The sequence below is a fragment of the Leptopilina heterotoma genome, unplaced genomic scaffold (assembly GCF_015476425.1).
Source record: "Leptopilina heterotoma isolate Lh14 unplaced genomic scaffold, ASM1547642v1 Lhet_53, whole genome shotgun sequence".
Taxonomy (NCBI): Eukaryota; Metazoa; Arthropoda; class Insecta; order Hymenoptera; family Figitidae; genus Leptopilina; species Leptopilina heterotoma.
In genome coordinates, this window is record NW_025111115.1 from 704,269 (window position 1) to 730,627 (window position 26,359).

At 27.8% G+C, this 26,359-nt stretch overlaps 1 protein-coding gene across 6 annotated transcripts in view; it reads right to left on the minus strand.

The window, feature by feature from the left end:
- LOC122508147 (guanylate cyclase 2D-like) overlaps window positions 1-26,359 on the minus strand; it is a 124,382-nt gene that overhangs the window by 72,872 nt on the left and 25,151 nt on the right. For all 6 annotated transcript variants that reach the window (XR_006302198.1, XR_006302200.1, XR_006302199.1 and 3 more), the window contains exons 2-4: window positions 17,097-17,513; window positions 14,975-15,236; window positions 7,734-7,897 (exon numbers count right to left, since the gene is read on the minus strand). Coding sequence is in view for 2 of the 6 variants with exons in the window: in XM_043621279.1 (XP_043477214.1) it covers window positions 7,734-7,897; window positions 14,975-15,200 (390 nt within the window). In the remaining 4 variants the exon portion in view is untranslated. The remainder of the gene's footprint in view (window positions 1-7,733; window positions 7,898-14,974; window positions 15,237-17,096; window positions 17,514-26,359) is intronic.

Sequence of the window (26,359 nt, forward strand, 5' to 3'; positions counted from 1 at the left end):
AAAATTCCATCATCAAATTCTTGAGCAATGTGCAATTTCACAATATTTCAACTTATAAATTAGAAAAAATATATCTTCCCATATTTCCTGAGAAATGTTGAAACTATATTTCTCTCCTTTCATTTTCTTTTATTGTCAAAAACGAATGATTGGAAATTCTTCAAATTTTTTCCCTTCAACTTTAATATAATATTTTTCTGAGATTTTAGCTTATTTTCCAAAAAATAGGGAAATAAATAAAATTCATTTCTCATTTTCTCTTCTTAAAAAAAATTGCAATGTTCGTAATTTAATTTTTCGAGGCTCATTTATTCCCGGAAAATAGTTTCCGAGTAATAAAAGTTGCTAAATTCATCAACTTGTTCATTTCGCACGCGCAGTTCAATTTCAAACACGTATACACATACAGAGAGAGAGAGAGAGAGAAAGAGATGAGAAAAAGTTTTTGGCTTCGGGAGAATTTCTTTAGTCATAAAATGAAACTTGAAAACGTTGTCAAATAAATAAATTTTATCGAAAAGAAGGATCAAAATCCGCAAGGAAAAATTGTCATAAAATAAAATATTGGAAAATGATTACGGTGCTGAAGCGAGACACCTTTCATCTTTGAAAGGTTGCTATACGTGACATTTCAACTAATTTTCTACATTATTTATAATGGGGAGAAACATTTAAATTGACAGATTTTAATATTTTTGTTTATAATTTTTTTTTTTTTGGTGCAATTATCAGTGGAATTTTTTTGTCTATTCAAGTTGTATAGTGAAATAAATTAAGGGAAACTTTTGCTGACTCTTAAGTGGTACTTTGCGAATTTTTGTCTAATTGGCAAGAAAGTCGAATTAACTTTTTTCATTAAGATTTGTTTTTTTTATTCTTTAATTCTACATTGTGCCTGTATAGAAAAGTTTTGGCGTTATAACATTACGGACGAATGAATACGTTGCTCGAGCGGAGAAAATCTAGAAAAATCCATTTAAATGGAAATAAAGTGTAACGTAGTTGCCGCATGCGATATATATTCGATGCCGGCCAACTTCTCTTTCGACTCTAAAAGAACATGATAAATCATAGTGCAAGAAGAATCAAAATTTTGTCAAAAATTATTTTTTTATTTTTCGAATTCAACTTTCTTTATATCTTTGTATATTTATAAACAATTCATAATTCAAGTCACTTGAAAGCACATGTTAATTAAATTACCATGAAAATTCGTTTCCACAGAACAACATTTATTTATTATCTTTAGAGGCAGATAACTTTTTAACACTGCAAGTGAATTTATTTTCTACCATTCAGAAATATTTTGATTATAATAAAAATGCAAACTTTCCAATCATTTTATCACGTTATATGTCACTTTTGCTTTATTTTTTAATTACTTTCTCTCTCTCTCTCTCTCTCTCTCTCTCTCTCTCTCTCTCTCTCTCTCTCTCTCTCTCTCTCTCTCTCTTCTACTTCATGATAATTAAATTTTTATGATCTCCTCTATATTCTATTATTTTGCCTTTTTTGCTAAAATGTATTTTATTAAAAAGTTCAAAGGCAAAAGAGGAACAGTTTAGCTACAAAAAAAGAGAGAATACAAAAAGAAACCTATTGAGAAAAAAGTATATACGCCAATTTTATAATAGCAAAAGAATCTGTCAGTTTAAAAAAATGACAAAATAATAAACCGCACACATAAAAGGGAAATTTTTTATTTTTAAATAAGACTTAAATATCAAGGGGAAAAATATTTTTATTAAAAATAAAATTACTTCATGCATGTAAAATATTTTCTGAAAAAAAGATAAAAGAATAATTCACTTTATTGTAGAATTCAAAAATTCAACACCAAGCTATGGGAGATGAAAGGGAAATAATTTTTAAAAAAAGGGAAGAAAATGTGTTGGTGTATTTTTTGAAAAAAAAAAGAAAAGAAAAGAAAGAAGGAAGGAAACTTTTAGCTATTTGATAGAAATAACATGTATGTGAAAAATTCATGCTCCTCTTTCGAATAGAGAAACATGAAGCATAAAATACTTGTAAGCAGTTGGGTAGACGGATTAGGAAAAGGCGAAAATGGAAGCTTTTCATCTTTTCCTGATAGTGTTGGTGGCTTTTCGTATTTTTAAAGTGTGCGTGTATAGAGGAGGAAAATCTAAAACATATATATAAGAAAAAGAGTGCATGCGGTAACGATACATACATATTTCTCTTTCGAGATTAACTTGCCAACTTTTGCCTGACACAAACAGACCGAAACTAGGTCACTTGAGAGACGCTAGTATGTCTAATCGTCACTTCTTCTTGTTGTAAGAACAAGTGAGATAAACGACCGACCCCCAACAGCTATTTATTTCTCATCAAATCTTCACCCGAAAATACCTTATTATATCATCCAAATCGATATTATATTCCAGTCTGTACATTTTTTTACTTTCATTCAAACCAATTTTTCATTTTCAAACATTACGCTAAAAGTGGATTTTCTTTATTCTTATTTATGTTCTGTAAGAAGTAATTTAATATTTAACAAATAGTGTTAATTGAAAATCTAAAAATCTATATTTGAGAAAAGTATTCGTTCCTTAATTAATAGGAAATTTTTTACATTATTCACAAGAAAGGTAATTATAGAAAAGATTACTAAAAGGTGTTCAGATTTCGAACGATAAAAGTAGGTTGGGAAGCTATAACAGTTAATAAAACGAGATTTACCAAGTCCACCCTTGAAAAGGGAAACGATCTTGATGACATAAAAAACGAAAAACATAAAATCGATGAGTGTATCACTCATACTCTTCTTTCCTTTACGGGAAGTTAATCCAAAAGTCAGATATATTAGAACAAAACCCAGGAGAAAAAAATCTTCCAATAAAAATTTCATTTTTAAAATACTAAATCAGGGTTGCCACAAAAATTTAATTTTGTTTTCCCCTGACTTTTTCCTGACTGTTTTTGCCTTTTTCCCTGACCCTAAAGAATATTCTGCGATTCATTCTAAAAATGATAAGATACTCAATAAAATGTTCTATTACATTTATTAACGAATTTTCTTAATTGTAAAATTATTCAAAAACATATTTTTTAAATAAATATTTAATTATTATTTTTCCGTAGGAATAAATATTCTTCAAAACATTGAAATTTAAACTTTTTGAAAATCAATAACTGGTAAAAATATTATTGGAAAAGAGGAAAAAATGGATCACTCCGAGTCTTCGATTTCTTCATATTTTATAATAGTTAAAGATGAACGAGTGATAAAATCATTATTTTACATTATTAAAATATTATTACTGTAACTCCTTCAAAATTATTTTCATTATTTTAAATTCAATTAATATTTTCGGAGTGATCGATTCCTTCATATTTTATAAATTCATTTTTTAATCAATTTTTATTAGAAAATTTTTCGAGAATTCAATTATTTAAATACAAAAATAAATAATAATTTATTAAATAATTGAATTATATTTCTTAAAATTGAATTCTCATAAAGAATAATATCAGCAAATTTTTAAATAATTGAATTCTTTCGGCGAAGTTTTGTTATTTATGAAAATAATTGAATTCTTTCAACTAATTTTATTAAAAATTTGTTTAAAGAATTAAATTCCTGTGAAGAATTTTATTTGTGAAAATAATTTAATTCCGGAGAGAAATATTATTATTTATAAAAATAATTAATTTCTTGTGAAGAATTTTATTCAAATTTTTTTAAATAATTGAATTCTCGAGAAAAATTTTATTATTTGTGAAAATAATTGTTTTCCTGTGAAGAATTTTATTCAAATTTTTTTACATAATTGAATTCCCATAAAAATAGTATTCTTTGTGAAAATAATTGAATTCTTGACCCGTTGCCTGTTTCCGACCCACGGGTGGGTCGTGAAAAAGTATGGCCATAACTGTTTCCGACCCTATCACTCAAAATAAATATAATTTGTATATAAATTGATAGATATTTTTCTTTATATCAATATTATAAGAAATTATAAGGGTCACTAATGATATATTTTAGAAAATAATTGAATAATTAGTTATAATTTAAATATATTATACTATTTGAAAAAGTATCAGATTCCGCTGGGCATTTTGGGACAATCATGTTGTATTTTCCTCAAACAGTTAAGGGGTTAAGAAGAATTGTATTGAAAATAATTGAATTATATAGGAAAATTTTATTAAAATAGTAAATATTATAAATAATTGAAATGAGGAACATTTTTTAAAATAATTGAAATTTTGCCAAGTTATGAGTTATGAGTTTATGAGGCAAACAAACAGACACAAAAATTCAGAATTTTCTTATAAATTCTAAACATTTAATTTTTTACCAGTGCTTTTAATAAGAATGAATGCTCCGATTTCCCTGACCTGTAGTAACGCTGTAAATAATGTTTTCTTTATTAGAGAGAAACGGAGAGAAATTAAGAGAACCTCTGAGAATGAGGAGAATTTCAAACAAAGCGAAGGGAAACCAATAAAGTAGTGAATTGAAAGTGAACCAAAATTCAATATTATTGACTGGCAATTTAATTAACTATAATTAATAAAAACATTTCCTTATTTCTTTTATTAATTTGATAATGTGATTAATGAAGTTTTAATTTTTCGTAAAAGTTTTCTGTGACCAAGAAGAATAATTACATTTGTTTGCTAATGCAATTTAGATAATTATTTTGAACCGCAGGAGAGAGAAAGAGAGAAAACGAGAGAAAACAAAGAAAGTTGTTGCAGAAGAGGAATAGTATAATGATAAATGAGAATTGTTGAAAGCCTAGGAAAAACACTTCCTCCCTTAGTAATATACTGGATATAACACTCGTTTTTTAGTAGCAGGGGGAAAAGACGTCTCTCGCCTTCGTAGGCAGATTTGAACAGCGAAATGTATAATAAATCTTAGGATTCGTGTAAATAGAGCGTTATGAAGAGACACGAACATTCTTAGGAGACATTTATTTTCAAAGAAAAGTTATTTTCTCCTTCGAAGAGGGCCAAAACTTTCTATACACAATTTTCTGATTAGCTTATTCCATCAAAAAACTTTACAATTTGTTGCTTTCATTTGTTTATTTCTTTATCGAGATAAACCATTTTTTCTTCGGTCAAGTTCCTTTGGGTCAAGTTTTCTCTAGTCGATGAAAAAAAATTTTATTATCATTTTTTGAAGATCATCAATAATATTTCTTCTTAAATGAAACATATAGAACAGGGTTGCCACAAAAATTTAATTTTCTTTTCCCTGATTTCCAGACTTTTTCCTGACTGATTTTGACTTTTTCCCTGGCCCTAAAGAATATTCTGATTCACTCCAAAAATTATTAGATACTCGAAATAAATGTTCTATCAAAAATTTCAAAATCAAACTATTTGAAATTCAATAACTTGAAAGAATATTATTATAAAACATGAAGAAATCAATCACTCCGAGTCTTTTTTTCGAAAAAATATATGCAAATTTTATTTTTAATAATTGAATTCTTGTGACGAATACTATTATTTATTAAAACAATTGAATTTTGCAATGAATTTTATTAAAATTCCTGAAAATAATTGAATTTTGTCGAAGAATTTTGCTATTCAATTATAAAGATAATTGAAATGTTGATGACAATTTTTTTTGATTCTTTGAAAATAATTGAATTTCTGGAAAGAATTTTAATGTTTTTTAAGATAGTTGAATTTCTTTAAAATAATTGCGTTAAAATTTTTAAAATTTAAACTTAATTATTATTTAAGATAAATTATTGTCAGAAATAGAAAAAATTTAAGGATTTTTTAGAATTCGTGGTAATTTTATAGTTTATGAGACAAGCCAGTACTTTTAATAAAAAATCCCTGACTTTCCTGATTTCCCTGACCTGCGGCAGCCCTGTTGAAATATGTTTTAAATATTGGATTAGTCGGAATTTGACAATGAGAAAAATTTCTATTCTTTAACTCTACGAATGGGAAAAGAATGCCATATACAAAAAACTTAATGGTCCATTTCTGCTTTATTTAGATTTCAAGTAAAGTATGATATGGTTTCACGAAGCATGTAATTCAATTGAATTTTCGCCCTATAGAATTCACATGAATCCACTTTATCGGTTGTTTTGATGTACATATGTTATAGATTGGATGGAGCCCATATAGAGACGTAACATGAATTGTCATTTCCATATTGCAGATCTATTGCATTCAACAGGAAAGACACATTTCCTTTTTGAATTGATTAAAAGAAATTTATTTTTTCACTTTTTCAGTTTCAGTTTCAATTTTTTTCCTTTCATTTAGAACATTGTCTTTTTAGTTTTTTTTTGTAATTTTTTTTAATCGAATCTTTAATTAACGAGACTTTTCTACTCAAAATTGACAAACTTTTTTACCAATGATCTTTCTTTCTAATGATTTATCACATTTTTTGTAATCATTTCGCTTTTTCTAAATTACATTCTTTCTAAATTACACTCTTCCTAATCATCAATCTTTCTAAATTACATTTTTCCTAATTTTAATTTTCATTATTCGGCACTTTTTCCTTTCCAACATTAGAGAAAATTTTATTTATCAACAATTTGAAATTGTATTTATTCTAATTTCAATATTAAATTAACAGTTTTTTTAAGGATATGAAATTAAGAACAATTGAATGCTTTGCGACAATTTTGAGACGTTTTTTGTCTGAATTTGATATCCTTAGAATAATGTGTTAAAATTGGTACATAAAGAGTTAAAATTCACTATAACTCTACGTATAATGAAGAGATGAATCTTGTTAGATTTTTATCAAAAAAATCAACAAAGTGAAAAATTGAATTTGCTTCCCTGCAGAGCCTATTAATTAAAGAGTTATTACCATAATTGGTGCTGTTAAAACTAACAGAGAATAATGCCTCATCGCAGTTTTTCTGGGGACTGCGATAAGTTATATTTTGTAAATCAATCAATTTACGTATTTACGTTGATAGAAAATAAAATATAAAGAAAAATAATAATGGAAAGTGAGAATAAAAGGTCGAATTATATAAAACTATTCCCATCTCATTGAGGGAAATTCAAAAATTTATGCCCGGAAAATAGTTGCAGATACAATATTTATAAAATTCTTGACTTTATAGTGTCGGTATGTTGGAAGCAAAATCGATGAAGCGGCAATAGCTTCACAAACCATCTAATCAAAAGACATTTTCGATATATGTATCTCTCTCTCTCTCTCTCTCTTTCAGGGCATTTGTATGTTCAACGAAAACAGTAATAGTTGCCAATAAAGGGAATGGGCTTTGGTCAAATTCAGTATTTTACTGTGCATGTCGATTTTCTATTCATGAGTTTCAAAATATTGCTTGTAACTGAATATTTATTTTTGCTTTTTTCTACAGGTAAAAGGGTAAAACAGATTTTTTTAGTTATCTTCGTAATAAATTATTATTTGATTCAATTTATTTTTTCGCTTTTTTTCATTTTTATTCAATGCATAAAGAGATACTAAATAGCAAAGGTTAGAAATTTCCATTGAAAGAAGAATTTTTTTTAAATATTTTATTTAGTTTTACTTTTTTGGAAAAAACAAATCAACTATTATTTTTATTCTACTAGGCTCTTTCTTTCTACTTTAGTGTATACCAATTTACTGTATACCAGTTTTGAAAGGGATTAATTATTTTTAAGAAATATTTTTTCTCCGTAAAAAAAGGAGTTTGCGAAAATTTAATTTGCAATGTTTTCGTTTTTCCTTGTATAGTAAATGTTACACTTACCTGAGGGCAATTCCATGTGAGCAACGGTTTGTTCCAAAGATGAGCAAGTTTCATAGCAACATCGCAGGTGTTTGGATTAAGGTCTGCGATCAAAGCTTTCGTCGTATTTTGCTCAAGGGCTTGAACCAATGCTCCAAGACCCCAAGAACGGGTTTCGCAGGTTTCTGAAAGAAAACAAAATAAAATTACATGTTACAATCTTCTTTTTAAGAAAAATTGTTTTCCCTACAAATTTTGGAAAAAAATTTGCATTTTAACAAAACTTGTATTATTTTAATATTCTCTTTCTTTAATATTCTCATTAATGAGACTCATTTCTAAATAAAATATTTGTCGTTTCCCAGTAATAATAGGGAAAACACTTAGTGGTCAATTTAAAGTACGAAAAGTGTTTTTTGAATAAGTCAAGAGATATTTGCTTTAAAAGTAGATGCGAAAAAGAGCGTCTAAACCATCAGCTCTTCTCCTTTAGAGGGATTTTTTTAAATCAGATTTATAGTCGAGAATTTGATGCTGCACTTCAGGATGCTGATTTTCCGTACCATGATTTTGGATTTGAATTCCTGATCTCTTGATACCATAAAAAAGCGCTTAGGTAAAAGCAGATCATTTTTGTTGGAAAAAAAATGTTATGCCAACTTTTTAGTATACCGTTTATGTGATTCTACTTTATGGAAATAAAATAAAAATTCGTTGACGCAACATTTAAAGACTTTTAAAACCAAAAAGGGTAAAATGAAAGAAATACAGATTCATCTTTTTTAAAGACCGCACTTTTGCAAATGAAACCCTGCAGGTCTTGAAAAACAAAAACAGAATATATTGATATACAGTGAAAAGAAGATGCTGGAATGATAATAATGCAATACGGATCGATGCAGCCTCTGAATGGAACGTGTTGGTGCAGTTCGTTTATGTGCCATTCGCATCCATTGCGAGGTTCACGTTACAGATTCCCCCGTTATATGGCATGAGTACGTACATACCATACACGTTTCAAACTATAAATGACTTATTTATGCATTCATCTCTGTGCCACAACCATACTCTGTTAAATCTGTCCCAGGTTGTAGAATAGAGGTGACACATCACCGATATTAATTATTCTACCAACTGGTTACCACATTTTAGGTTTAAATCTATTATATCTGCCTTTGGTACCGCTTTCATAAATTATTCAAAATCAATAGAAAAAACAAATCAGAACAAAAATCGGATAATTCCGTATGTCGTTTATTTAAAATTAAAAGTGAGTTACAACACTGACCTAAAAACGAATTGGTTTTATTTCTTTGTATTTTTCTTTTTTGTAACGATTTTTTATTAATACTCTGAATGGTGTAGACTATCATTTCAATCGTTTTGAACCATTAAAACAAAGAATTAAAGTAGTTTTTTGTTATTATTATTATTTTTATATTCCTTCTCTGATTGAACCAGAGATAGAGAGGTATTCTGCAAGAATTTATGTTCGACTTGAGATTTCTTGATAGGAGATAATCCTGATTTTGTGTACTGTTCAGTGAAAACAAACGACTATGGTCAAGTAAAAGGGAGTCTAATAGAGAATTCTCTTATCAACTAAATCGTTGCTTTATTCGAATGGATGCTAAGGGATTTGAGTTTAGTCATTCGAAATTTCAGATATCTCAGAAAACAAATTTAAAAATATATCTCAATCATTATAAACATTTAATATTGATATATCAATCGTCTATTTCTTACAAACAATTCTAAAGATCAGTAGAATAAAATTTTACTCCATTTTCTTCTGCAGGAGATATATTTATTTATTCATATTTCGAATTAGGATTACAATTTTTTTCAGAAAAGATAACATTTCAAAAATTTACGTTTTCAAGTCAAATAAGAGAATAAATATAACCGGTTATGTAATCGCAAACTGTCAAATAAAAGTATAATCAATTAAAATAGAACTGTCTTCTCTATAAAAAATCTTTTCAATGGCTAAAAGATCAAATTAATTAAAATCCACATAAAAACACCCGCCGTACTGTCTAAACATATATATTATTGTTTTCGAAAAGCAATCACGTCTATCCCTCTGGTTTGATAAAACTTCAAATGAACGAAGAATTCCAGAAGGACACAATAGAAAAGAAAAAGTTTGAGAACCATTTACTTTGATTGATTTATTTGTTATAAATTTTTTCATTTTCTTTTTCACGATATAAAAAAAAAATAATTTTGGATTTTCGACAAAAAAGAATAAAATTCTAGTTGTGAGTATACCTATTTGAAATAAATTATAGACTCTACGGAATTTTTAAACCCTCTGTTAGATCACGCAACATTTGCACTAAATTTAAAAAACTTTATAGACATATCAAAGTTTTAAAGTTATTAGTATCTAACGTAAACTTTGAAGTGAAATGATGTCGAGTTTAATTAGACGATCGACAAACTAAATGCCAATCCCAAAGGAGAAAACTTGATTGGAGATTTACAGAAATTTCGTAACATTTCACTAATATTTGACAAGTGGAAAACTCGATTGCCAATTAAAAATTTCCACGTTCATCAAAAAATTATGAGATATTTTTTTCCAAGTATCATATGAAAACTGAGAAGAATAAACTCTCATAAAACAAAAGATGGTAATTTACATAATTCCCCGAAGAGTTCATTTTATTTCACTCGGAAAGAAAAGAAATTTTTTAAGTACAATTACTTTTTGACAAATGTTTTACTAACTTTATTCTAAAGTGAAATTTTGTAGTTTCTCATTTTCATTCTTTTTACCATTCCTTTTAAAGATTCTTTTATTAATTTTTTTCTGCTTTACTTTCTTTTTTTCTATTTTAATGTATGCATTTCGCTAGTTTTTTTTACTATTTGTTTCTTCATTCTATTGTGTATTTCTGTTTTTACATATTTAATGAAAGAAAAAAGTGTTCATTCCCCATTCAAATATGACAAATGCAAAAATAATTGTCAAAAATGACACAAGAAAATGTGCAGCTTTATGAAACAAAAGCATGATGATTAAACTATACGAAAAGCTCTCGAGAGAACAGTTGATAAAATGCGCACATTCAGATAAAATGTACAATTGTTGAGTAGACTAGAAAATCATAAAATTAGAAGTTTATATATGGGAGGTGTGATATAAATTTACTATAGAGATTAAAACTTTTTTTCCGTATTTTTAAATCCCGTGAAACTAAATTTTATTTCCAAAGCGCAAATGTAAAAAAAAGTTAATTGGAATATCTTTTTCTATTCTAATTAATATTTTTAATAAATCGAAAAAAAATAATCTAAACAATTATCAGAAGGTAAACACACAAATAGCGAAAAGAAAAACTAAAATTTCATCGTGAGAAATATACTCACAGTACGAACGCAGTTGTCAAAAATTGTTTTCCAATATAATTATTTCTGAATTAATACAGTTAATATATATAAAGAAGAAGAATATTGTGGAGATTTAGAAAAGAAGAAAAAACAATCGCCCGAACATGTTTTGCACGGATTCAATTTCACCGTATATTTGGATTTTATATTGAAACATCGAGGAAGCTTTCTGATAAGTGAATCAGAAAAATTCAGAAGACCACCTCGCGAGCCAGCTGTAAGGAATTGCCAGTAATAAAAAAAAGAATATATGAAAAAAATATGTTGGAAAAAAGCAAAAATTCCAAAACTCAACATTTCATTCCCAGATCTAAACGAAATGGTAAAGTTTTCACAGAATTGTATGAAAATTGCGCGTTGCCTTTTTTGATATATTCAACGATAAAGTAAACTCGAGACTTTATAAAAATGCGGGAATAGGTACATGTCAAAAATTTGAAAACTATGACACAGTTCCCATATATCACTTACAAATGTTTTTTTTTTTTTTATTTTCAAGAATTAGATTTCGAGGACTATAAAAAGTCTATTTTTTTAATTCCTCTATATACTGACAAGCAGCAATTGAAAAATGTAAGATTATTAAAATTTAAAATGATGTGACTTAAAATTTCAAGAATGCATACATACATAAAGCCAACTTTGAAATATTTTAACGAATTCTCTCCACACATACAGACAATCTAAATTATTCTCCTCAAAAATGTATGCATACAAGTATTCAACTTGCAGAAATGAAAATCATGAGTTATCTCCAGACTATTATTTCTCTCGCTTTTCAACTTTTTTTTCAAGTAACAATGATAATATATAACATGGAAAAAAATCCAACCTAACGTTACCGAAAAACTTATTAAAACAGGCAAATATTTTTTCAAATTTGTATCTAATGAAATGAATGATTAAATAACATAAAATTTAATTGAAAAATAAATTCAAAACTATGAAAAAATGAGGGACTAACTCTGCTGGGGCTCGAAAATTCAAATAATGAAATTTAATGTTTTTATAATTACACGAACATCGTTTTTACACTATTAAAGAGAGACCATAAAGTCTTTTTCCTGTTACTATTGCTAACTGCTTATATGCTGTCCTTCCGATTTGCACTCTTTTTTCAGAACCGCGACATTTCTACCCACAATGTTATTAGTTCGTTGCAAATCTATTTATCATGTTAGTCACGAACTAATAAAATTATGACAAAAATGCCTTTTCAGAAAAATTTAATTTTTTTCCAAAAAGGTCCGCAAAAGTTACCTGCATGCTGTATTTAGGAACTTCAAGCCGTGATCAGAATTAATGGGCTAAAATCAAGTCCAAAAATAAAAAAACTGTTATGTAACAAAAACTGTCAAATAATAAATTTCAAGACATCCTTAGGAATATAATAGTTTCATGTAAATATTGCTGGAACTCGATAAAACTACTGCAACAAATAAAAATTCAAATGGAGCCAATAAGTGAATCTTGAGAATCAATTTGTTTATCAAATAAGTAGATCACTTTAAAAAAGTACATTGGATCCTGAGCAATGTAATACGTGAGACAAAGGCAATCCGATTACATGTATCAACCCGGATCTCTTACATGAATTATTTATTATCTCTCTTATTGGATTTAAATTCTCTCCTACGAGATCGAAAAAATGATACCTTTGCCTGGCTAATAATGTCAATTTTTCCCCCTAGGGGAAGTAAAATATTTTCTATTTCGATTCTCTTGTTCAAGTGCGCAATTATACAAACAGAAGCATTATAAAGAATGTAGGACAATTAAAATTAGAGTAATATAAAGAATATTTCGAGCTCCCTTTACTTTAATTGCTACAAGTTTGTTATCACACTTGTATCTCTATAATTTCACAGAAGATTAATAAAATACAGACACTTTAGATGCACAAACACTTTTATAGTTAAATGAATCGCGTTAGAATTCAATTCACGATGAGTGACTCATCATGCAGAAAAGTGATAACGCGGATCATCAAACCTGCTCTTGTCCCAATTAATCAGTTTAACTGAATCAATTATTTCGTATATAAAAACATGCGAGGTGAAATTACGACTGATTATTAAAAATCTTTAATTCTAATTAAAGCTTGACAATATTTTCTTTATTTTAAATCCATTTTTTGCCTGTCTTTGAAAAAACAAACAATTTTGATATTGTGGACCTTGCATGTAAGGTACAGGGTAAGATTACGAAAGTTCCTTTTCCAACTAAACGCAAAGTTTAAGTAAACTTTTGTGCTGCATGTGAGAGTACAGTGAATGTATTTTGTGAGAAAATTGAGTCAGGTAAATATTTGTTCGGCAAGCAGCATTTAGAAGGATAAAAGCTAGATTTTCCCTTTAAATAGAACATGGAAATGCCTTACTATTTTGCACATATATGAATATATAAATTCTAGAGGTGTGCAAAAAGCTCGAATAGCATGGTCGAGCTCGAGCCGGGCTCGATACTCGAGCCAGGCTCGAGTTTTAGTTACTCAAAAATATTTGAGTGCTCAAAATTATTTTAGGTTTAATACTGCACGTGTCGGATGGAATTTGGTTCAAGTTCGGATTGATTCTGCTCAGCTCTGCTAGAAAAACGAAAAGCTTGAAAATACTCGATCGAGCTTTTTGCACAACTCTAATAAATTCAAACGATCACAATGTACCCCACACCATTTGGAGAGCTGTTCGGTGTCCGGCTATGAAGACAAAAGGATGTTTTGTGTGCACACCCACAAAGGTATCATTTTAATAGGAGAAAAATTTCTATTCGTGTTATTTTTATAAATTGAATAAGAATATTCATCTACAAACCAAATTATTTTGGTTGATCAGTATCTAATAATATTGTGATAGAAATGCGACGGTTTTCAGAAAGATGTGCGAACCGTAAGAACAGCATATAAGCAGTTGCCTGTATTTTATTCTATTTTGAAACGTAAAATTATCTAATATGCTTGTACATTAAAAAAAAACTAGAAAAGAATACTTCATAAAGTGACAATTATTACTTTACAAAAATCTTCTCATAAAAAATGTAATTTACAAGGAAAAAATGCTCATCTCACTTTATAAATTTTCTCCTCTATGATAAAACTGACGGATCTTTTAAGAAATCAGTTTACCTTTTTTTCAATTTACATTTTAAGAAGATTGGCTTTTGCCACAGAAGAAATTGGGAAAGGAAACGAAACTTTTGTGTATAAGTAGCGAAGTTTTGTTTATAAATGCAAAAAAGTAGAATTTGATGAACTTCATAAAAACTCAAGATTCAAGTATATTCATTTAACAAAACAAAGTATTAAAAAAAATTCAATTTTAAAAAAATCATCCTTTTTAAAGTAGATCTCTTTTAATTTTTCTGTATTAAATTTTTCATCAGTTGTACAATTAATAATAAAAAAAATACATTTAACCTCGAACTTTTTAAATATAACCATGAAAAATAAGTCTCTTAAATGTTTAACATTTTGACCTTATTAAAATCCTCTCAAGCTATATACATATGTATATATTATATTTCGTAAAATAGCTATAAACATGTAAATAAATTAAAACTCCGGAAATTTAATTGAAAATTTTCCGTATAAAATATAAGGGCTGTTTGAAAACTATTTCACAACATTTAGTCCCCAAGCGCGATGAAATTATAAAGTTTTCAAAATTCGCATTGCAATGCATAAACACTAAATAAAACTAGGTAAAGCTTAAAAAAATTTCTGTTTTAAAGAACTTTAAAAACGGAGTCATATCAAATTTTTTGGTTTTCATAAAAATAATTAAAATTATGATTCACGTTCATAAGAAACTTATTATGATTTTAATTTATTTATAATATTATTATAAGTAATAGTTTTTACTTACGTGATTTGGAAATCATAGCAATGGACAAATTTTGACTCCGCGATGTTAAAAAATCTTGTACGACGGATGTATTGAAGTCACGATTGCAAATTTCTGGTAAAAAGACTAAAATCTCAGCACTTGTCTCCAAATCCATGGACGAATTAGTAATTGGAAGAAGAAACCATCCGAGGAAGGTAACAAGCAAGAACCACCACCAGCACTGGCGCAACCAGCACCGGGCCATGGGCCCTGATAACCAATCTCACTCCAAAAGCACACCCTGAAACAATAAAAGCATCATTCAATTTTTTTTAAAAAAATTTTCTCTAAAATGCACCTGGTGATTATCAGGAAATGATTAACTTCCAAAAGATATTCAAAATTTAAAGTATTATACAAATCTGACAGATTGCTTTCTGAAGGTTTATAAATGTGACATGAGAAAATTGTCTTCCATCACTTTAGATCGAAATTAATTAATTAATTTTGATTAATTATTCAGACACCAATTTTAACACGAAACAAGACAGTAATTTCATCGTAGACTACACATGCATAATAAAAAAGCAGGAGGATTACGCTATTAAGGAGAAGAAGTCAAGTAAAAGTTGGGGTAAAGGCTTCCTGTTTCTGTTTAATTGATGTTGAATGATGTAATGATATTTGAGTTTCCAAGAGACTTTCTATTGTTGTTAAAGTTAAAGTTCCAGCACCGAAATTTATCTTTGCTGAATAAAACAAGTAGAACGAAAAATACCAAGTCATTTAAAAACCAAACCACTTTATTAAAATTCATCAAAAGACTCATGCTAAAATTTACCCTTGCAACAAATTATAAAATGAAAATATTTTCCACAATACGTGAATTTTTAATCAAAAGACCTAATTTTATGCCGTATAAAAAAAGTTTAAGTACATCGTTAAAAATTTTACTGAATTTAATATTTTTTAAACATTCATAAAGGATAAAAAGTTAAAATATTAATATTTTAGAGTATATCTCTAAAGACTTGATGAGGTAGAAACATCTTTCAACTACAGATAACGTGAGAGGTTAAATATTTTATACTTGGAATAATTTATCAAAAAGACCAATGTTAAATACAAAAAATTCGAAAAAATTAGATTCGTCTTTATTAATTTTTAAGTTTTCTTTAAAGTAAATTTTAAAAAAATATTTACAATTAGTAATTCTACTTTTAAAGATTATCCCTTGAAAATGTATATAGTAATTTATTGCTTTAAAATTTACTGCCGCAAGGATTGGTGTCAGCCAACCATAAACTAAATTCGACGATGGCTCAATTAACAAAACCGAAAATAAATAATTAAGGGGTTACACCACTTTGACCCGTTCAAAACATACGCTTTTTTAACAATTTTTATTGAAGAATAGAAATTTTTTTAGGAAAATTAAATTACAGTAGGGTATTGTACTACTCTTGAACTACAAATATATATATATATATATATATATATATATATATGTATATAAATTTCTTTTTTTTTAAATTGTCGGTTTTGACAGATGATATGTTAAAGTGCTTTAAAAATGTATCGCCATACGGTGGACACTATAACTCGGTCCAGAATTAAGCTAGACCAAAAAGTAAAAATGCTTTAGTTTCTGTAGCTCAAAATCTAGCGAAATACGTATCCGTTTTAAAAAAAATTTATTTTTCGCAAAATGGCATCGATTTGAAGGAAAAAGTCCATATTTTTGCATAAATTTCATTATTTAAAGTTGTCTAGAAAATTTAAATATTAATATTTCGAAAAATCCGTACGTATTTCGCTAGATAATTATATCACAAACAAAATGAAAAAAGAACTAAGAGGATCGATTGAAATTTGTGACATCCAGAGTGTCCACCGATTTTTAAAATACAGTTTTGAGAAAAACGCGTTTAAAGTTTTCATTACAATGTAAACGTTGGCGCGCGACCCTGCTTGAACAGTTCAAAAATTGTCTTTTTACTTCAGATATCGATATATAACTAATGACATATCATTTTGGTAACCATAAGGAGTATTTTAATCAAAAAAAATTTTTTCAATTTTTTGAAAATTTCAAAGTGGTGTAACCCCTTAACGAAAGTACTTTATTGATTTATAAACGGTTAATCTTTTTATAACTCACCGCTAACTGGTCGTTCGATAAATTCTCCGATGTCTTCCGCTTCACCTACGAATCCTCATCAGCCTTCTTTTCCTCATGTTGGTGACTTTCGGTCTCGCCACTCCAGTTTCCTCGACCACAGTCTAAACCTCCATATTGTCATATACGAGTTTTATCTTTCTTTTCAAATTCACCATTTAAGAAACATTTTTTTTTCTTGTTACTCTCGAATATCGCATGAAATTATTATGAGTCTTTATTAAGCTATTTGATTTAATAAACATTAACTCGAATATAAATTTATAGCTCGTATAATTTCGAGCTGTACTTTAATGTAAAGCCCAACTCGGTATTATCGCAGGCTTAGCTTAACTGCACAGGAAAAGTAAAGCTACTCCTTGAATAAAGAGTCGATGGAAATGTGCGCTGTTCAGCTTCCTGTAACAATCCAATTTAATACCTTTGTTATGTAAACGATATACTTTACATACTAAATAGTTTCATTAACAAGGGCATTAATTACTGTAGTGTAATATTAAACGAGCATTATAATTATAACACTAATTTAATAAATATTAATCATTTTTTTAAATTTATTGGTAACATATGACTCTTATTTGAAGATGCAATTACTAGACACTTTGGTCTTGTAGAACTAATTTTAATTATTATTCTTGATTGATATTATATACTAGCCACACATTGCAGAATTCTGTATACTATCCAGTTTTATAATTGTGGTTTTATTTTATTAATTTTATTACTTGACAGTTTGCGATTAAATAACTTGTTATCCTTATGTTTAAAAAGACTGAACAGAACCTTTTGTTTCGAACGCAAAAGGACTACTGATCAATTCTTTATTTTGTGTACCTTTAATTCCCTTCGTTCTCATCGTAGAATGATTATTGAACTCTTTTCGTTACAATCGTTAATTTTATTAATTTTTCATTACTTGACAGTTTGCCATTAAATAACCTGTTATCCTTATGTTTAAACTTTAAAAAGACTAAACACAGAGAACCTTTCGTTTCGAATGCAACAGGACTACTATTAAATTCTCTTTCCCCTCGTTCTCATCGTAGGATGATTATTGAACTGTTTTCGTTATAATTGTTAATTTTATTAATTTTGTTATTTGACAGATTAAGGTTACTTAACATACTAAATTATAATTTTAATGTCCTATATCCGTAGGATACTGTTTGATGTTTCAAAACGTTGTTAAATTTCTGTCGATTGGATATCCCCTTCAGAATACAGCATTTAATAGAAAAAGTTTTATCATCGAAAGTACAATCATAAAACAGTTAATAAATTCTAATTATATTTTAAATTTTGTTATTTGCCAGTTTGAGATTAACTAACCGTTATCAGCACTTGTTTTTATTAATTTCAGAACTAAACAAGTTGAGATTGTGTAATTATTTTACATTTTTACATTATCTAAACTTTGAATTTAATTTGAAACTCATAATCCTGCTGACGACAGGTTATTTTCCTCAAAGGATGTCTTTTCGGTGAGACATGTGAGAATTAAATTGCCAATAGATTTACAATCCTCGGCAGTTGGATATTAACAAAATAATTAGATAAATGGAAAGCTAAGAACAGAGTCAATAAATCAAAAGATTGATCGATTGACGGGAGGGAAGTTAATAGTGGAATGAGGATGGTCAAAGATAAAGGATAAGTGTTTAGAGTTGAGTAGTTTCTAGTTTCAATGTATGTATACACGATAAGAGGTCAATTCGAATTCGGTTCATGGAAACTACCATTAATTACTATAATTGTCCGTAATAAGTCACTGAACAGCCCTGAGCATCCACTCGACGAAAATGAAATTACGATCCTGATGTCAGAATGCACCTCTCATACCAGTAGAAAATTCCGCTTAGCCATACATATGATTCTAAACGAAATTCCACTTTTAACTACATTCCTCAATTTTGCAAATAAAATTAATTACGCCAGCATTAAATTAATTCCCCTCGCACAAAATACGAAATGTTAAATTTCATAAAATTCTATCCTATTTATTTCTCATTTGCTAAACAGAACATCATTTTGAATTCACAACGATATTAATTATGCTTATCGAAATTTATTACTTAATGTTGTGCAATAACAGTATTGTAGATGGCAGTTTGATTAAAATGGATCTTCATCTTTCTAATATCCCCGGCATAGTTTATAATTGATGAAAGATTTCATCATGTTCTTGAACAGGGGAAAAGCTCACGACAGAACAATTTATCGCAGAGAAACTTTGTTAAAAGTGACAACCTCTACAAATAATGATAGAGCGAGTTACGGGGGAATTATATATAAATTTCCGCATAAGTCAAATTTGAATAATAATGCGAGACACCAGGAATTTAAGGTCGTTGTTCATAAATGAAAATTTCAAAATCCACTAATCTTTACATTATGAGCCCATTTTTATCTTCAAAAAAATTGCTTTAGTTCTTGAATAATATAAATGCTATACTTCAATTACATTTCATGTATTAAAATATTAAAGAGAGATTGACGAAGAATGAAAGAAATATTAAATGATATTTTCAATTCATTCCTGGAAATATAGAGTCGAGTGTCTTATTTAATTACATACAAAGGAATAACTCGATAAAATATGAGGTAATTGAGAATAAAAAACGATAAAGGTCGTGTTTTGAAAGACGTTAAAGGAAGTCAAGAGGCAATTACGTTCAGATTTTCTTATTGAAATTTCTTTCAAAGTAACTGGCAAAACGTATTTTTTCTCTTTTATTCATTTTTCATTTTTTCGGACTATCTAATATTTTTTGTATTAACTTCTCAATTATTTTTGAATTTGTTGTATAAAATATAAATGAAAAGTATAAAAAAGTATGAAACATAAATGTTGATATTTCCTCACATTGACATAAAAAAGTACTAATAAATATAATATTCAATTTCATCAAACAGAGAGAGGCCAATAATTAATAATTTCATTTATTTTCAGTAAACATAAAAAGATATTTCTTTTATATTTATTCAAAAAGTGAAGAGGCAAAATTATTATATTAATTTTAATTTCCTCTTTGATATGCCGAAATAAATTGCAATAAATTGACTCGATCTACGTCATCGCTCGTGAATTTCATCCATGAAATATTAATTTTAATACTTGTCGTTAAACTAAATCACTGTTGCATTGATTAAAAATCTATTACTTTATAGTGGAGGAAGAATTTTATTATTCACTAGACTAAAAGGATTTAGAATCAAACACTTTAATTAACTGATTATTAATGGAATAGTTTAGTTGCTGATCCAAAAGAGGTACTTTGAAAACTTTTTTTTTATTGTAATTCATTCGTTTACTTTCATTAATTTATTTTCTATTTTGAAAAATCGAGATTTCTCGCTGCTTGTTATTTACCAAAAATTACTAACCGAAAGACATACAAATCGTTAAAGGAGAAATTTGCTCGGCGCCGAAGGAATCGCTTTTTTTTGCAAAAAAAAGAAGAAAAAAGCAAACATTCTGCAAACTTCTAGGAACGGAACTTCATATTGTCTTTATTGCATATTATATGAACGCAAACAAACACACATTTCAAGAATTTCTCTATATTTGTGTAACAAAAAAGAAGCTAGAAACGTAGAATTTTTATCAAGTAATGAAAAAACAGGCAAGCAGAGCCGAAAAAAAGATTCCGAGAAAACAAATTTTATCAATTCGCAAGAGAAAAAGTAAGTTACTCGTATTATCGGAACACAACGAAAAAACCGATATTCTTATAATCTTAAATATCTTTTTCTGGATTTAAATGGCATTAGAGCACTAGATTAATTTGTACCTTTTTCGCTACTTTCTTCTCTTACAATTCTTGAAAATGACTTTCTAGATAAAACTCTGAGTCAAGAAAAATCGAAGGGAGAAAATTGGTATTTTATCATTGTTACTGCAAATGCAATTCAGCCACTCTATCATTTTGGTATCATCATTTATTTAAATGCATTTTCTGCTTTTATATATTACGAAAGATTTTTAGATTAATCACTTTAAATGTTTAAAGAATTTAATTTTCGAAGAATTTTGTGTTAAATTTTGCTAATTTTTTTATTGCTCCTGTTGATTAAAAATTAAATTGTACTATATAAATGTTGAGGACATAGTTTAGATTCCCCAATTCAAAAGCGCCACGAGCCTAATGTGTTTAATTTATATTATAATTTATCTTGGAGGGAGGTCAACAATTGAAAGGCTAATTTACTTTTCAGTGGGATTTTAAACTCAACATTTTATTTATATTTGAAAAATGGTCCTCTTTCACTCCCATCTTCCCCTTTGAAATTCATTTTATTGATCTTAAATATGTGAATTTATAAAAACAGTAGTCAATGAATTCGAATCTCTTTATAAATAAATTAAATAACTCCCTGACTTCCAGACAAAGCTTTGACTTTTTCTCTGACTCCAAAGAAATATTCTGATTCACCCACAAAATGATTAGATAAAAACAAAAATCTTCTATTACATTCATTTACAAATTTCTTCAAAAGTAAAATTATTCGAAAACATCAATAAAATTTAGAAAATAATTGAATTTTTGAGAAGAATTTTACTACTTTTGAAAATAATTATGAATTTCTGCAATCGCAATAATTTGTAATTGCTTCAAAATTCAATTTGTTTTAGTGTTTTCCAGGTTGCGTGGCAACCTTGTGAAGAGAATTTAAAAGATTGAGTGTTAAAAAAATACCATCGACCGTTAATTACAAATTAGTTTTTAATACTTATTTTTTATTTTTATTTTAAACATTAAATTTTAATGTTACAGATTGTAGTAAATAATAAATAAACAATCATTAAATGAAAATTAGTTGTATTTTGAAACTAAAAAAAAGAAATTTTTGTAAATTTCTATTAATTATAAATTTACAATTTAAAAAAAATACTTTGGTTTAAAAGAATTTCAAGAAGGTTACAGCAGTTTATGGTTTGTAAGATGACCCAGACAGAAATACGAGCTGGAAAACGTGCAAAAACTCTACAACAGTCCAGCAACCCTTTTGTTGAATCTAGTGCACATTTGAAAAGTTGACCACAAGAACAGTGTCTTCTTAAGTTAGTACTTGAGAAAGTGCTTTTTTTCTTGTTTTTTTTTATTTTTTTTGTCTTCATACTCTCAAGAACAGTAGAACTCGCAAGTGACTTAGTTACACTTGTTTATAAAATTAACTTCACTTCGAGGCCATCTTTTCAAATTTTCAAGTAGAACTTATAACACTCTCATGAGAAAATATCATAATAATTATATAAATAAAAATAATTTTATAAAGAATGAAAATTAATTTTACATTTCTTCTTGTGAATACAAAACTTATTTTCAATGTAAACTAGTAGAAAAAAAAATAGTTGTAAACTTGATAATTTGCAATTAACGGAATGTTTTATTGTCAAATTCAATTTTCCCGTTTAATAATAGCACTAATTATCTTAGTTTTAAAGTTGTTGGCTTTAGTTGTGAGTGAGGCAAAAAGTTGATCTTATATTCTGTTTTGATCTGAGAATTAATCTGATAAACTTGAAATACTAAGGAATTGTCGTACTTTACTGAAAAAGATCCAAGTTTACATAGCGTAGTGAAAGTTAACAACTAATTACATAACTCCTCTTGCTTTTAATTCCTGAATAATGAATTCAATTATTTTTGTATTGAATTAAAAAGATTTTTCATAAAATACAAATAAATAATAATCTCAAACTGTCAAATAAAGGTGTTATTAACTAATAATAATATTCTAATTTTTACACACACAATAATGATTTTAAACAAATTTTCAAATATTGTTGTTGTGAATATATTCATTATTTATCGTATGGGGAAAATTAATTGGCGTACAATTGTATCCAATTAATTGTCGTTTCGGAGAAACTGATAAAATTGAAAATGGCGACAAAGAAAATAAATAGGTAGTGTTTCGCAAAAGTTTTTGGAACGATGTGAATTAATTTTGTTTTGTTTTTAAAGAGAAAAAAGTTGTTGGTTACGTAGAGCAGTCCTTTATTCTCACTGAAATGTCTGCCGGAAATTTGTACTTTTCAAACGCGGGCCAATCCTTGTTGTTTACGTTTGCAAGAATATCTCTCAATGTCCCATTTGCTGGGACACTGGTTCACATAGAAAATCGATTAGCAGATATACAGTCAATCGGAAATTGAAACAGAAATGGAAAAATGCGAACGAAATATTAGTTTATACTTTTCGTCAAACATTCGACGTGAATTGCACCCAGTATCAAAATAAATATTTCAAGATTTTTAAATTTTCTCCAATTTTTCTAAGAATTTTTTATCATTATGATTTACCTATTTAAACTATTGACAAAATGAAATTTATTACTTTTGTCTTTAATCGAAAACAATCTCAATTGTAGGAAATGCTTTTCATCATTTCATATTCGATATTAAAAATAGAAAACTATCGACATAAAGTTCAGACGATTTTCATAATTTAAGAATATAAAACGTGGGAGGACATTTATCAGCAAGAATCAAATTTTCTTTGACATTGACAATCGCGTGAAATTAGTTTCAATTTTATTTATACCATCCTTTCATAAAAGGAAAAGCATAATTAAAAAGTTATTAATTTTTTGTGTCAATTTAATTAAACCCATATCCAAGGGTCAAGAAAAGTTCGTTTCTCTAGAAAACGACTTAAAGGAAGTAAACAAAATAAATTTCTCTGCTTTGCGGAAACAAATAAAGAAAGAAAAAAACAAGTTGCGAAAGGAGAAAAGTAATAAAGGTTTTTCATCTTAATGATATTTAAAATTCTAAACGTTACAGCGACGATTCACATAAAATTACAATGAAACAAAAATAAAGCCGGATAAGGACTGAAAATTACAACACCCTAGTTTTAATTATCGCGTTTCCACCCATATATATATAGGTGTACATCAAGAGATTTGCATATTTAAGCGTTTCGGATCAATTTTTTGTTGATCGGAGAAAAGAAATATCTGACAATTTTCTCCGAGAGTTTATGTACTTTAATTGAAATTCTCAGATACCGGAAGCTCAAAACTTTTTCCAGGAGAAAGATTCAAGCTAATCGGCCTGCTTTTCTGAATCTCAAACTTTTCTTGCATAAGCATAATACTAGGTCACTTCTGAAATCGTGGTAAATTTTATATAGTCGTTGGATCGATTGAGCTCAGTTTGAAATATATATATGAGAAAACATTTGTTTGCCTTTTTTTTTTTTTTTTTTGATGTGATTAAGTTTTTATGTTTCGAAACTTGTACACATTACATTATTTCAAATTACTACAATTTGATACACCTGCGCTTTATACTATTTTTAAGCATGTTTGGATTTTTTCCCCTCTTAAATCATTTATGAAAGTTTATTTTTAAAACTAAAGCTCGAAATATGAAAATGTTTAAATATAAATAACTTTTCAAGTTTATAATTTAAATTCAACTGAAGGTTAAATTTTATAAATTTTATTTATACTTATACACAACATTTCACTAATGAAAATGCAATAAAGATTAATTTCAAGTTTTAACTTTTCATATGTTTATATTGAGTTATAAAATTAAAATTTTAAGTACCATCATCGTCCGAATTCATCTGCAAAATGAGAAGAGAAGAGATAAATTGTTACTGTGCTAAAGACAATATAGCTAATTATAACTTTATCATTTATAAATGGTGCTTGAAAATTTATTTTAATTCAACGAAGAGATTTAAAAAAAGTGACAGAAAATTGTCTGACTATAAAAAAGTTTCAGTGAAAAATTTAACAGTCTTCTAAAAAAATAATCCCAGATTTAAATCAAGGATTATTTTAGGAAAAGATTTTTTTAGAAAGCTTTAATTTGTAGGAGAGTAATAAAAAAAAAAAAAAGAAGAAGAAGAGAATGCATGATGAATAAATCCTTGCTCACAAAATGGTACAAAAGCGAATCCCTAGGAATATTCAATTTCGTTTCGAAATCCTACTTAATTTTCTAATCCTAACTCCTTTTGAGAGATTCTGCATCCTAGGAGACTTAACTGCATTTTATCCAAGTGAAATTCACGTGGAAAAAAACGCAAAAGAACCAGATCTTATCATCTTTACTTAGAAGTCGATAAAGAACGAATCTATCTTCCTTGACTTGGTTCAAAAGTCTTTCGAGATTCAATCTCACGATATATAGATCCTCAGTTACAAATATCAAACAATTTCGATGTTTGGACTTCTAACAATAGAAATACACAAATCTTTTCATTTCATACGAAAGGAAAAAAAGGTAACTAAACAAAAAATGAAGAATGTGATAGAAATTGGTCAGTGGACATACATCAAAGTAAAATGGAAATAAAAACAGATTCTCACAGGTCAGGGAAAAGTCAGTGAAAGTAGAATTAATCAGGGAAATTAGGGAAAACTTAGGGATTTTTATTAAAATACTGGTTAAAAATTAAATGTTTAGAATTTATAAGAAAATTCTGAATTTTTGTGTCTTTTTGTTTGCCTTATGAACTATGAACTAATTAATTTCTTATAAATCATTTAATGAGAAACTTTAATTTCAATTTTAAAAATGTTAACGCAATTATTTGAAAGAATTCAACTATCTTAATAAATATTAAAATTCTGGAAATCAGGGAAAAGTCAGGGAAAAAGAAAATTAAATTTTTGTGGCAACTCTGAAAAAGGTAGAGAAACAATACTGCAATGATGATTGAAAGACAAAAAAGAATTCATCTTTTTTTATTTCCACCATTTTATAACCGAAGAGTACAATATACAAAAAAACAAAGAAATTAGATTTTCAAGAAACTCCAATTGTGTTTATGTGTAAAAAAAATTGCCAACGAATTTGAAACAGAATTCATCAAAAATTCACAAGAAGGTAATAAAAGGTCCTGAGGAACTATTCTACATGACGTAAAAGAGTTGTGTAATGCTTTCCAATACTTTTTTATAGAATAAGTTTAGTATTAGTAAACTCAACATCTAAGTTAATAAGAACTTTGTCGAAGATACTACACATATTTTTGATTTTGACTCTAGTTTTTAAAAAGCAATAAAAATAATCACTATTTCTTACCGCAAAATCAATCCCACTTTGCAGTTTACGGATTAGAGGCTAATTATTTTCGCCAATAGTATTTAAATTTTGAACCTAAGGACAGAATGATATTGTTCTGGTATTGTAGTTTATCGGATTTAGTAAGATTATCAGTAGTGAAGGACAATAATTTGAATGGCATTTACTTGCTTATTGTGCACTTAGAATCACG